The sequence below is a fragment of the Anser cygnoides genome, chromosome 6 (genome assembly GCF_040182565.1).
Source record: "Anser cygnoides isolate HZ-2024a breed goose chromosome 6, Taihu_goose_T2T_genome, whole genome shotgun sequence".
Classification (NCBI taxonomy): Eukaryota; Metazoa; Chordata; class Aves; order Anseriformes; family Anatidae; genus Anser; species Anser cygnoides.
Window position 1 is genome coordinate 21,805,080 of NC_089878.1, and position 14,253 is coordinate 21,819,332.

The following is a 14,253-nucleotide window of genomic DNA, read 5'->3' on the forward strand; positions in this document are numbered from 1 at the left end:
TTTTCCTCTTCTGAGAGTCTTATTTCATCTTGATCATAATGAAAAGGAAATATAAAACTGGTTATATATTATTATGTATTTTTAGTAATTTTAAGGTCGCAGCAAGTACCACAGAGATACAGAAAGATACAGTGAATTTATCAGTATGAAAAGATGAGCTATATGGGTTTAATACATCAGTAAAGCACCTGTAATGATACTTGCTAATTGTTGTGTTTGTTAAAAAATTTGAATTATTATGATTATGTACAATCATAAGTACGTACATTGTCATAGAAAAAGAGTTTTGCAATATCTCAGGAAACTGTACTGAACTTGTTTGTGTGTTTGCATGTGTCTAAGACCTGGGGACTCCAGATGGCATTGCCTTTGATTGGATCAATAACAGAGTTTACTACAGTGACTACCTCAATCAAACTATCAGCTCAATGGCTACAGATGGCTCTAACCGCACTGTGATTGCCCGGGTTCCACGACCAAGAGCTGTTGTATTAGATCCCTGCAGAGGGTATGTGCTGCACTTTGTATGCTTCATCATGATTGCAGATGAAACTGTAGTTTGGACTTGGATGAAGACTGCCAGATGCTTCCTGTTCTAAGCCCTAGGTTCCAGAAGCTTATAATTGTCTTAGATCTAACTCTGAGTTTTTGAGCTGATCTCAGCCTCAGAGATCTGAGTTTTCTTCAGAGACTTTTAGAACATTTATGAATATGTAGTATATGAGGCTCCTCTTCTAATTGAGGTTGGGAACCAGGTATTGGGGGTTAAATGAGAATGATTTTCAAATCAGGTGTTTATCAAGAGACTACCTGTCCTCCCTTTGCTGTCTAAGGCAGAGAAACAAAAAAATATCTGTTGAAACTCAGATTTCTTCAATATTATCAAATCCTGATAATCAAGATGGCACTGCCAAGAGATAGAGTTGTATATGATCTTTCTTTCCTTCTGTTGGTGTGTTTCCTGAGTGCCTCATTTTTTTTTTGTTTTGTTTTAATATCAAAACATCTCTAACAGGCTGGGGGCGGTATTAAACTGTATTTGAAATGAAGAAAGATAAGAAGGAGAATATTTGACTTTAAGGAGACATAAGAGCTGGAGAAACTTAATTCAGTGAGCGAAATTCAGTCCAGTGGAGCCCAATTATCCCCACTAGAAGATTCCTTTGTAAATATGAGATAAAACAGGAAGAAGTTCTTTTCCCCTGGTTTTGCACTCCATAGTTCAGTGGGAGTCAGCAGGATGGAGATATCCTGGAGCAGTTATAAGATTTGTGAACTTTCCTTGCTGAAAATAAAACTTTGTAATCATGTTACTGACAGGTATATGTACTGGACTGACTGGAGTTCCAATGCAAAGATAGAACGAGCTACACTTGGAGGAAACTTCAGAACGCCTATTGTAAGCACAGATCTGGTATGGCCAAATGGGCTTACCCTGGACTATGAAGAACAGCAGCTGTACTGGGCTGATGCAAATCTGTATGTATTGATAACACAGTTCTTGATTTGCTTTAGGTGATTTTTCGAATAGGTCTATTATTTATTTTATTTTATTTTTTTTACTGTTTTTCAGCATTTCAGTTGAATTTGATAATTTGTATTATAGAATAGTAAGAATTACTTAATAGCAGGACAATGTCAATTCTTATTATTGATGCGGAACTACCGTACCATAGGGGGTTTTGTGATGTCACACGGAAGAATTAGTTCAGTGCTTTATGGTGTTTGTACCCATTGGAAGTTCAACTTACTTTCAACTCATGATTTTTATAAGGATCTTCTCTTACACATACAGTCCAGTGTACATTTTTGCATTCATTTCTCATGGTTAATGGCTGTCACTTGTGGAATTTGGCATCAAGTTCTTGCTTTTGCCAACCAGGCAGAATCCTATCCTTCAATGTATGCCACTGGGATTTCTGTCATTGACAAGAAAGCTTTTAAAAACAGTTTAGTTCATATCCGTTCAAATTCACCCATATTCCAGAGAAATCACTGCAGCAACCAGACTTTCCTCCTCAGGTTCTTACAGAACAGCAGCTCCTTTGCAGGCTTCTCCTCTGCTGCTGTGACAGAAAGATGTCTGTAATGTAACTTTTATGGTCTGTGCCTCTATGGGACCTTCTGTAAGGTAGGTATCCTTACATGGAATAATCTGTGTGCAGGGAATCTGTAACTCTCTGTCCTAGGGATCCCGTTACAGATGCAGAATGTCAAATGAGACATCCTCTTCTCTCTTTTAAACTGCAGTTAATGAAGGTAGGGCAGCAGATAACAGCGTGAAGTCTTCTACATTCTGACTTCTCGTGCAGGGAAGAGGGATACTCTTTTTCTTAGAGAGGTGCTTTATCCCCCCCTCTTTAGAGGGACAGATGCTAGCATGGGGTAAGATATGAGAAAGAGACACTCAAAGAATGACAGTGTTCCTTAGCTTTCAATGCTAAAAAGTTGAAGGACGTATTTTAAGATATCATTATTTCTTTATTATTTTAGGCAGAAGATTGAGAGGTGCACTCTCACCGGTACAAACCGTGAGGTAATTGTTAGCACTGCTCTGCATCCATTTGCAATGACATTGTTCGATCAGCACATATATTGGACAGACTGGAACACACGAAGCATTTACCGAGCTAATAAATATGATGGTTCAGATCAGATTGTAATGATCATGAATCTTCCACAAAGACCAATGGATATTCATGTGTGGGCAAAAAGCAAGCAGCAGCAGTGTACCAACCCTTGCAACCAGTTCAATGGTGGTTGCAGTCATATTTGTGCACCAGGTAAGCTATTATGCTTAATGTCTGTAAGATGTTAGTATTGCCTGTATTAGAACTCACAGTATAATAGGTTTTCGTTGCATGGGGACAGATGAAATGTTTCTTAGTGTTCCCCCCAATGTCTGGGGGGTTGGAATTAGATGATCTTTAAAGATCTCTTCCAACCCAAACCATTCTATATGTGTAATAATTATTTTATGTATATAATGCAATCAAAATGATTGCCATTCAGGCTCATGGTACTTTGCAAACACACTTGAGGGCTTTCCCTGAGAATCTTTGCTAATAAAAACGTGTTTCTCTGATTTAAACCAAAAACATTTTTTTTCCTGAGATTTTAACTTTTATTTCCTCTGGAGTGGGATGTTAAGTCAGCTCACCAGCATATAGTTATGTTAGAAATATATATTCATGCACTATATACGGAATGGATACTTCCTATCACACATTTAAAGATTCTTTATGGTCACTATTTCTTTATTACATGTTATTATGAAGTCTTTCCCTAATGGTTACTTTTCAAATAAAAGGTCTCTACTGCCTCATTTTAAAATTTGGGCAGTTACTGTGAAGATAGCACAAACTGATCTCTGTACACAGTGGGGCAGGTACACTTTTGAGTCATTGTACCCAGAAACATTCTCTGACTGTATCTTCAGCTACATATTGGGGTGAGACCAGACTGACATATGTACCCCATCTTGTAACTCTCCTTGTGCTCATGTAAGGAGAGAGTCAAAGTGCTTCAACAAGTCACCAGTCTAGATGGCCATGAAATCAGAATGGCAACAACCCCAACGAACATAACTACTACAGAGCTGATTTGTGTGTTCTGGATTTCTGTAAGTTATGATCCTTGACTCTGGAAAAACTCATTTAGTGCCTGCTTTCATTTTTAGGATCTTAAATGCCTTTAAAAATCTGTTTTGACTGAAAACATCTCAAACTTCTCATTGATTTTGAGAAGAGCAGTCTGTTGCAAGGAGTTTTGAAAATTCTCTTCTGATTTTGAGGGATAGAGTCTCAGCTGGTATAGCTCAGACATTTGAAAGCATCAGAGACCATCTTGCAGTCACCCAAAAACTATTTGGACAGCAAGCAGTTTTTAAAGTACACAAGTTCTGTTCTCAGTTTCTCTAGGGAGCTCTAAAATAACTCTTCTGGTTTTCAATGGATTTGCATATGCTTAACTGAAATAAAAATCTGGCTAAGTAGCCACACTTCTTTCTAAGCAGGTAGATTTTATAGGAATTATGAGGATTTCATTGCATTGCATTTTCCAGTATTACAGCTGTGAACAGTTTAACAGAACCCAGCCTAAAGCATCAATGTGATTTTTTTTTTTTTAAACTGTCAAACATAAATTTAGGTCCAGATGGTGCGGAATGTCAGTGCCCATCTGAAGGTCGCTGGTATTTAGCCAATAATAACAAGCACTGCATTGTGGATAGTGGTACCAGGTGTGATGCTGGTTTCTTCACATGTCTGAATGGGCAGTGCATCTCAGAGCGATGGAAATGCGACAATGACAATGACTGTGGTGATGGCAGCGACGAGTTGGAGAGCGTGTGTGGTAAGCATTTAAAATAACTGCATGAGAAAGTCTGCAAGCAGACTGTCCTGGCTGTAGAGTATTCTCTATCACTTGTGTGGCTTTATGACCACAGATCATGTAGCTGTAGTTTGGAAATGATCCCTTGCTTGCTCGTACTTGTTGTTTTACATCATGAGGTCTGAATGGCAACTAATTTGCTCTAGAATCCCAAAGTTCCATAGTATTAACTTTATATGATGCATACCCAATCTCTACTTTGTTTAATTCAAATATGTATTTTACTTTTCATGCAGTACGTTTTGCAGCTGTGTTTGCACTGGCAGGTAAAAACATTGTGATTTGATTTGCTACTTTGAGAACTTAGATTATTCTTTATCTGTGTATTTTCTTCTTATTTTTTTTTTTTATATTTTCCTATTTTGTACAGCTTTCCATACTTGTCAGCCAACAGCTTTTACCTGTGGTAATGGGCGATGTGTACCCTATCATTACCGCTGTGATCACTACAATGACTGTGGAGACAATAGCGATGAGGTTGGCTGCTTATTCCGAACTTGTGACTCCCACACAGAATTCACTTGCAATAATGGAAGGTGTATATCTCTTCAGTACGTCTGCAATGGAGTAAACAACTGTTATGATAATGGCACATCAGATGAGAGAAATTGCCGTAAGTTCATCCTAATTACCTAGTGCATATTTGAGTCTGTTTCTTTAGATCAAAGAAGAGGCAGATCTCTTTGTGTATGAAGAATTATGACAAAGGCAGCAAAAAGGATAAAAGTTTTTTATTTACATTACAGATTCTGCTTTGTGTCATTTTGAAACAAACTGAATCCTTCATCTACCTTGATCCAATAAATACTAATAGAGTGCTTAATGTTAGGTATTGTGAGTAATCCCGTTGACTTCAAAAAGATTTATTTCAATTGAATTGGATGCAGGGCCTACATTTTTTCAGAGTTCACAGTGGATTTTTCTTGTATACTTTGTATCATGACATGTTAATCATACTAGGTATAATCATCAGGAGTGAATATTTTGACTCTTATACAGGCATCGTTTATATTTATTCTTTTGAAAATTATAATCTTTATACTTTTCAAAAAGTTACGAGTCATATTTTTTTTCCATAAAATAGAAATTATGATTAGTTCAGTATTCACTACTAATACAGTTAATCAAGATAATAGTGTTTTTTTTTTTGCACTAAGATTATGTTCTTTAATGGAAAAAATATATCTAGAGTTAGAGAAATAGTTTGATTAAAAATTATTTTACATTTTTTGATCACAAACTGATTTTTTGCACTATATTATTTGTGACTTTTTTATTATTATTCTCAGTGAAGTCTCAATATTTGAAAATCTTGGTCTATTAGTTATTTGTAGTTGGTATGATGATTCAGACAGTAAAAGCTGGTTGCACAATCAGGCATTACAGTGTGAATACCTGTCGATTTACATTCCCTCAGTCCTGAGTATTAGCAGGTATTTCTTTGATCGTGTTTTTGACAGTACTTTTCCCAATAAAAGCAATGGCCTAATTGTTTCCATATAGCATGAATGGCACGAGTGCACTTTAGCATTTGAACAGAAATTAGAGGAAAATGGTTTGCATTATTTGGACGTTTCTTTTTTCACTTTCCAAGGAAATTTGGGATTAGCCACTATTGAAGAGAAAGATAGCAATGAAAATATATAACGTACTACAAAGAATACATGACAAAAAGTACTCTGGATTGATCACAGCCACAAAAGATGGGGATTTGAACAGTATTATGTGTCTTTCAATGGTATATAAGTGAAAAAAAAAAAAGAAGCTCTAAAGAACGTTTGCTTTTTTCCCCCCCTCCTTAAAGCGGAGCGCACTTGCCAGTCTGGTTTTACAAAATGCCAAAGCACAAACATTTGCATTCCTCGAACGTATTTATGTGATGGTGATAATGACTGTGGAGATATGAGTGATGAGAGCCCTACTCATTGTGGTAAGTTAATAGGGTCAGTTACTTTCTTGTACTTCAGTAATTTATTCCACTCTTCCTTACCTTTGTTGTAACTAACTGTTCTCAAAACCTACTCTTTTGTAGTACTGAAGAGTTATAAGGTGTATGCATTTTATTATTCACTCTTGTTCATCTCACTAGTGCTTATATCTAATAAAATCTTATTAGGCTTGTTGCACCACTTTAATGCAGCATTTGAGAGATCATTTCTTTTGCTCTGCACACTTTTTTTTTTTTCAAGGTAATTGTCACTGAGATATTCTACTGAATTGGCTTTTTCCAGAATTTTATTAGTAGTATATTTTCATTCTAATCAAATGAAATTATGTACAGTCTAAAGTGGAATTTCTTCTAGCTCTTTCATGCAGTCATGTGTACCTTAACTTCGGATTTATTTATTTATTTATTTTAGGTTCCAGCTATTGAACAAAAGTGTGTAGTTTTTAATCAGCTTTAATTAAAAAACAGCATATCTTTTCTAGATGTTTGTATTAGGTAGTAGTTAGGTAGTACTTTTCCCATTTAATAATGGATATTTTCAGACAACAATTTATTTTTAATATTGCCTGAGTGGATTATTTTTGCTTTTATTAGTTTTCCTAAAGTTGCATGCCTTGAATTACCTATGCCACAATTTTTCTAAAATATGAGTTCAATTTTTCTGCTCAGAACTTGGCCACTTTTATGCGTGGACTTCTGTGTGTCAAAAAATATGTGGCTAAATATACAGACAGTGAGTCTTGTGCCGCTCATGAAAGGTATGCTTTCTCCCTTCTACTGTTTTTGTCCCATCACTACTGAATTACTTAAATTGAGAAGTGGTGAGGGGGAAGAAAGAGCAGGAGATAGGAGAATGGGAGATGAAAGAAGCCCTAAGACACTAATGAGCAGTGTGTTAATTGTACACATATAAGGTACATATAAGACCAAGTTAAAAGGGCAGACTAGGTCCTTTTTGGTGTCTTGGAACCATCAGAGGGTACGGGAAAGCATCAGTAATTACTGAAGAAATTAGCAAACCTTCATGGAATCTCCTACCACCTGGTTTGGGCAATGGAGAAGTTAGTACTTTGGACTGTGTTCATTTTCTTGTGCACAAATCTCAAGTATAAGTTTAGAACATATTTATGATTGCTGCATGCAATCCTATTTGCAGAGCAAATTATGTCTATTTATTAGCTGATACTTATGCCTAAGGAGAGAATTAAGTCAATTTTTTTGCTTACAGACATCAAGCTAGTTTGTACAACGAGCTCTTTACAGTTAGGCTATGAAAAGACATCTTTCCTAGCATATTTTTTTCTTTCTTTTTTGGGGTCCGTAATATTTTTTGCGTAACATGGATTCAAAAGCAACTTAAAACAAGTTGGAAAGGTAACAGAAAGAAAGAAGTCATACATAGGTTTTTTTCTTCCAGTCTCACTGACTTGCACAAATAGTGAATTTCGTTGTACATCGGGACGCTGTATTCCTGCTCATTGGTACTGTGATCAAGGAATAGACTGTGCTGATGGCTCTGATGAACCTGCCTCTTGTGGTAAGTGTACACACAGAAGATATATACTGAAAGACAAGATGGGTTATGGAAAATCTATCTATAGTTTCTCTTGTAGGCAACAGCTTGAATCCAGTCTAGGTAGAAAATAAGTATCTTCTGAGGCTTATTCACGGACTCTAAATAATCTGTGTCACTGAGTAATCTTAGTAATTTTGCTTAAAGCTGTGTGTGGAATACGAAGGCTTTTAATTGCCACGATTGATTAGTGTTAATGTATAACCAGTCTCTTTAGAAGACTAATGGTGATGAATCGAGTGACGAGAGTCAGCAAATATTTTGGTATTGTTTTGAATGTAAGACTGGTTGTCATGCTGTGTGGGAAGTACGTGTGCAGTATTGCATTTGGGGGAAAAGGGAACGCGGGATATAAAGGAGCATTTTTGACTAGTACGCAGAAGAGTATCATAGACTTGCAATAGGCAAATCCAGTACACACCGTAGAAACCGATGGTAATAAGCAAGGGAAGAGGAAGGATGATGAAAAAAAAGTGCAGTAATCTCTAAGGAAGAAGAAGAGGGGCTAACTGAAGTCTCTGAGAACTAATATTACACTGCAGTGGTTATCCTTACTGTAAAAGTTGACATAACACAAGACTGAACAGATTCTTCTATGATCTAAGCAGGGCTCATAGCTCACTTTGCACTTTTTTGGAGTTGCAACTTTAGCTTAAGAAAATGTCTTGCATCTTATGCCAACTTTAGATCCTCATTATGTAGATAATGGAGTAAAACAGGGTCATCTGCTGACGGCTGTATTCATGTTGAATTTAATGCTGTCTTTATATTTCGGTCTTCTGGTCTCAGGTTTCTTAAGCAGGGTATTTTCGAAGTATAACGAGATTAGCAGGCTGATAATCCAAACGGTATGGTATTTGTAGAGATTTCCAGTATAATTGACCAGAAGGAGACTCTGGTCTCCTAACGGGATGTGTAGCTCTTATCTGAGCACATCGCTTCTACTTTACATTTCACTGACATAAGATTCACCCTAAAACACCTTCGTCAGCAGATTATCATAGCAGTGCAGGTTAGTTTGACAAGGAGAGTGATTATGTTCATTTTTAAGTGTCTCAAGTGCGGACTTGTTCAAGTGACCGATTCAGATGTGATGATGGCAGATGTATCCCAGCAACGTGGATCTGTGATGGTGATAATGACTGTGGGGATATGAGTGATGAGGATCAAAGACATAATTGTGGTAGGTATCTAATAAAAACAGATACTGCACTTTCTTTGACAGGCATTTTATTTATTTTTATTTTTAAAAGAAATTCTATCTATAAAGGTGCACATTAAGCGAGAGGTACACCCTTCCTCTACCTTCATTTTCATTATATTGAATTAAAATTGAAGATATTACTAGCTATTAAAAAAAAAAAAAGGAAAAATGTAAAAATGTTCTAATTTTGTGAGTACTTTGCTTTTCTTTGATTTTTTGAGTTTCAAAAGAGATATAATTAACCTGGGGCATTTGCATGATTTGGGCAGCAACAGGAACTTCGGCGGAGATACTCCCTGATCATCACATGCTACATCTTGTGCATATTAATATCCACATAATTTTGGCATATTTTTTTTTGCAAATAAGTGATCTAAAAAAAAAAAGGCAATCAAAAGAATAAACAAAGAGAAGAAGGTCCAGCAAGCCTACTCTTGCTCCTAGATTCCTTTAACAACAGCTCTATACACTTGCAGTTCTTGTCCTATTTAACATCAGTGGAGTTCCCTCTGCTCCCAGAAGCACTGAATACCTTGAAGAAAGTAGGGGTTAGAGAGCCTAGGTTTATCTTTTCAGCTACCAGAAAATCTGGCCAGGTGTGTGCAAAGCTTATTAGTGAGTATCTATCAAGATCCAGAGTTCTGCATGTGCCAGCATGGGCTAAGGAATCCTGAAGTGCTTTGACTCCAAGTCAGCCTCTCTGAAGAGCAATGCCCAGCTGAGTATTAGTGGGAATCAGTATGAGTTTCCTGTATGAGAGAGCTCACTGATATCCATTTCTGAACATGGAGCAGAGAATGTCCCTTTTGTAGACTGTGTTGATATCCAGGTTCTATGTGTGTGTTTGTGTGTGCGTGTTTTACATACAGAGTATAACTTGCTGACTCATTAAACATGCTTTCTATCAGCAAACCGCAGTTGTACAGCAGCAGAGTTCACATGTGCCAACAATCAGCCCCCACTCAGGAGGTGCATTCCTCGGGCATGGATCTGTGATGGCGATGCTGACTGCAGTGATGCTCTGGATGAACACCAGAACTGCACACGAAGATCTTGCACAGAAAATGAGTTTACTTGTAATAATGGCTTGTGCATCCGAAATGCATACAGGTTTGTAGCTACTTGAGCTGCTGCAGAAAATCCTCAAAATTTGCTTGAAGTAACTTCTTTTTACACTATTTAGTTGTAAAGTAGATTTGCATATGATAGTGAAACTCTTTATCTGCTCTGCATTCATGCGTTTGTTTTAACTTGAAAATGCTCTGGAATATTTGATGTCAATACTCACAGTTCTCACCATTGACATTTAGTCATTTTTTTCTGTGCCTAATAGCCTCTTGTGGGGTGATTCTGTTTAGTTTGTAATGGATGCAGGGAATACGAGCAGGATTCACAGAATCAGACTATATATTCTGTTCCTCATTTGTGAAAGTCTTTTGCATTGGAGTCAATAATATCTGACCTCCTTTGGAAATCAGGAGAGCGCGTCTAGCTATCTGCCTTGGAGATGGTGACTGCTGCCTTACATTTGAAAAAAGTAATCATTCTTTTTCAGATGTGACAGGCGGAATGACTGTGGTGACACCAGTGATGAAAGGGGATGCATCTATGAACCATGTCAGCAGCACCAGTTTACTTGTCAGAATGGGCGCTGCATTGCCAAGGCCTACATCTGTGATGGGGATAATGACTGTGGTGATGAATCTGATGAGCTGGAACACCTCTGCAGCACACCGGAAGCAACGTGCTCTCCCAATCATTTTAAATGTGACAATGGAAACTGCATTGAAATGGCTAAAGTCTGCAATCGGTTCGATGATTGCTTAGATAACAGTGATGAAAAAGGATGTGGTATGTGTAGATTTACTTGGACTGTCTCACTTCATTTAAAATGTATCAGCAGCTTAAAAAAAAAAAGGTTAATTACAATTATCTGTATATTCTATGGTGGTATCTCAGAAGAATTACAAGAAATGTATGCATATAATCTTTTTTTTTCTCATTAAAACATATTAATTATTTACTGTTTTATCAATTATTATGAGAGTTAGCCCAGATTTATATTCTGCATTTTCAGGGGAAAGCAGGGAGAGAGAGGAATATAGAGGGTAACTGGGAAGTCACTGCGCTACTTTCTCTGTAAGTCAGTTGCTTGAGTAGAACTTCCTTTCTTTCCCTAGGTATAAATGAATGCAGTGACCCTTCAATCAGTGGATGTGATCATGACTGCACAGACACTCAGACAAGTTTCTATTGTTCTTGTCATCCTGGATACAAACTTATGTCTGATAAACGGACTTGTGATGATATTGATGAGTGCAATGAAACTCCATCAGTATGTAGCCAGATTTGTGAGAACACAGCTGGCTCCTACATCTGTAAGTGTGCCCCAGGCTATATCCGGGAGCCTGACGGAAAAAGCTGCCGGCAAAATAGTAATATCTCCCCATACCTTATTTTTAGCAACCGTTACTATCTGAGAAATCTCACAGCAGATGGCCAGTCTTACTCTCTCATTTTGCAAGGACTGAGAAATGTGGTGGCACTGGACTTTGACAGGGTGGAAAAAAGGTTGTACTGGATTGATGTGGGCAGGAAGGTCATTGAACGAATGTTCCTAAATGGAACAAATAAGGAGGCAGTGATAAGTGATGATGTGCCGAACGGGGAAGGTATCGCTGTTGACTGGGTTGGCAGGTAAGAAAATACATTTTTTGTCCTTCTGGGCTACCGAGGAGATGATGTGTGAGGGAGTTTACCTTAAGGTTCTTCTAATTCATAGAATATCCCTGAAGAGCACTGAATTAGCTTTTGGATTGTGCATGCAGTATTATACAACTTCTCTGGAAATGTTTATCAGCTTCTAATACATTGCATAACATTATTGTTTAATTGCTCTTGTATCTATTTTACCGAGGTTATATCGGAGTTATTCACTCATCAGTAATAAAGTAGTACATCTGACTCATGAGAAACCTGTTAGGAAACTATCAATGAACAGCCTAGCCAAGCAGGAAGCTGGGACATGACGTGTGACTATGGGGTAGTGATTCTGAGCTTAGGCTCTTCCTTTCCTAGCCATTGCTGGGGTTGGGATTCAGGCATGAACTATAGGCTGTGACAGGCAGCTAGATCCGAGTGAAGAAGTAATAGTGAATATTAATGAACTTAAGCTCCTGTACTGACATGAAGAGCATGTTTCTTTTGCTCTTGAAAAATGTGTATTTTCTTGACACTCCAATCACATGATCCACATCGTTTGCTATAAAGGCAGTATCAGGGTGAGGTAATTGGAAAGTAATTTGCATTGTGATCACTTTTTATTGCCTGCCATGTGTCATAAGGTAGTTTGATTTATTTCCACAGAAACTGTCATTTTGTGGTCCCTTCTCTGACAGTATTCTTGGCTGCATTTTATTAGTTTTTGCTTTATTTTTCAACTGCACTGCTATCAGTATGAAAAGTTCAAATAGCATGAACTGGAGAGTAATGCTGACTCTCCAGAATGATGAGTGTGGTTCAGAAAGTCACATTTGGAACTTACGACAGAGTGTTTTTGTGAATACGTCAATATAATAGTTTTTATTTTTATACCGCTTTGTCTGTAAAGCTAATGATAATTAATGTTGCCAGCACTCCCAAGTGCTTTGTGATTGATGGAGAGGTGAGGAAGGAAAAGACTAATTTTAGCCAAAGTGGTCCTATTGCTCCTTTACTAATACGGTTGCTGAATTAATTCAGCTACCGTTAAGTCAGTTTTGGTTTAGCTGGTTCAGAAAGGCTGAAGGATGATACAATGGTAGATGAGCTGTTCTGCTCACTTTCAGTACAGGGGGAGAACTGGAGGATACCATGAGGTGAAGGTTGGGGAAGATTATTTTTGCACTCCTTGCTTTTTAGAGTTCCATATGACTGGTGAGGGTGCTGTGGACAGAAACTTTGTCAGGCTATTTCTGGAATGACCCTGTTGCACACTGAAGCAGAAGAAACCGTGCAGGGAATTTCGAAGTAGCCTACTTTAGTTTTAATTAAATAATTTAAATGTTTTGTTTTGTTACGGGCTTTCAAAAATCAATGCATCAGCTTGCATGTTTTCTTTAATTACAGCTGTGGATAATTCCTAGGTGAAGTAATAGAACTGTTAAAAAATTTAGGTGAGGTTTAAATAAGGTTTTCAAACAGTAATGTTTAGCACTTTTCAAAGGAGAGCCTGCTAATGAGAATAGAAGTGGCAGCATGGAAGAGGTGGTGATTCTCTCCAACACTTCACAGCTCCAGTCAAAATCTGTTATATTGCATGAATACTTTTCTGCTCCTCTTTTGCCATTGCCAGCAGTAGAGTAAGGAAAGAGAAGGTGGCTCAGTAATTTATAGGCAAATGGCATATTATTACTCAACTGGATAAATACAAGTTTGAATTTGTCACCAATGATTGTGGATGCAGGAGCAGCAGGAGTAAAAACGGCAAACTGAAGCATGGTTGGTGTAGAAGAGATGTCAGTACAGTATGTATATTCTTCCTTTTATAGTGGCTATATTGCTTCTAGGAGGGAAAACAAAAGGTGCTGTGAAGTAAAATAAACCACATAAATTAAATTAGAGTAAATAAATTAACTCTAAAATATTTCAGAAAATTGTACTGGGTGGATGCCTACAAAGATTGTCTCTACGTCTCCGAACTTGATGGAAGATTCCGGAAAAAAATCGTGGATCGGTGTGTGGATGCCAACAACACTTTCTGCTTTCAGTACCCCAGAGCAATTGTTGTTCATCCCAAATACGGGTATGACATTTCAAGAGTGTTTTTCCATTCTTTTTAAAATAGTCTTGCACTGTCTCTGAAAAGCTGAAATAAAATTTGGCCATCTGCTCTTAAATTTTTGTGGCATTAGATCTTCAGTGAAGCTTAGGAAAAATAGCAGCTTGCCTTTCATAAATGTATGTGCTGGGCTGCCAGGTATCATTGAAAGTGGAATTTTGTTGCGTGTGGACAAGGAAATTTTGTTTGCAAGGCTAAAAAGGTTGGTAGATATGTGTGCAGTTTGATAGACAATGGGGCTGCTGGTTGCATTCTTTGAAGATGAATGTGATTACATGCATCCACTTGTTTGCTGTAGCAGTTAAAGTAACAGCAAA

The 14,253-nt window shown here is 37.5% G+C and overlaps 1 protein-coding gene across 8 annotated transcripts in view; it reads left to right on the top strand.

Moving 5' to 3' along the window:
• The window catches only part of LRP2 (LDL receptor related protein 2), a 119,197-nt gene that overhangs the window by 69,762 nt on the left and 35,182 nt on the right, over positions 1–14,253 (top strand). For all 8 annotated transcript variants that reach the window (XM_048061353.2, XM_048061355.2, XM_066999509.1 and 5 more), the window contains 12 exons: positions 343–508; positions 1,321–1,479; positions 2,494–2,783; positions 4,150–4,353; positions 4,763–5,005; positions 6,197–6,322; positions 7,758–7,877; positions 8,965–9,096; positions 10,026–10,227; positions 10,673–10,968; positions 11,298–11,814; positions 13,748–13,900. In XM_048061353.2, the coding sequence (XP_047917310.1) occupies positions 343–508; positions 1,321–1,479; positions 2,494–2,783; positions 4,150–4,353; positions 4,763–5,005; positions 6,197–6,322; positions 7,758–7,877; positions 8,965–9,096; positions 10,026–10,227; positions 10,673–10,968; positions 11,298–11,814; positions 13,748–13,900 (2,608 nt within the window). The remainder of the gene's footprint in view (positions 1–342; positions 509–1,320; positions 1,480–2,493; positions 2,784–4,149; positions 4,354–4,762; positions 5,006–6,196; positions 6,323–7,757; positions 7,878–8,964; positions 9,097–10,025; positions 10,228–10,672; positions 10,969–11,297; positions 11,815–13,747; positions 13,901–14,253) is intronic.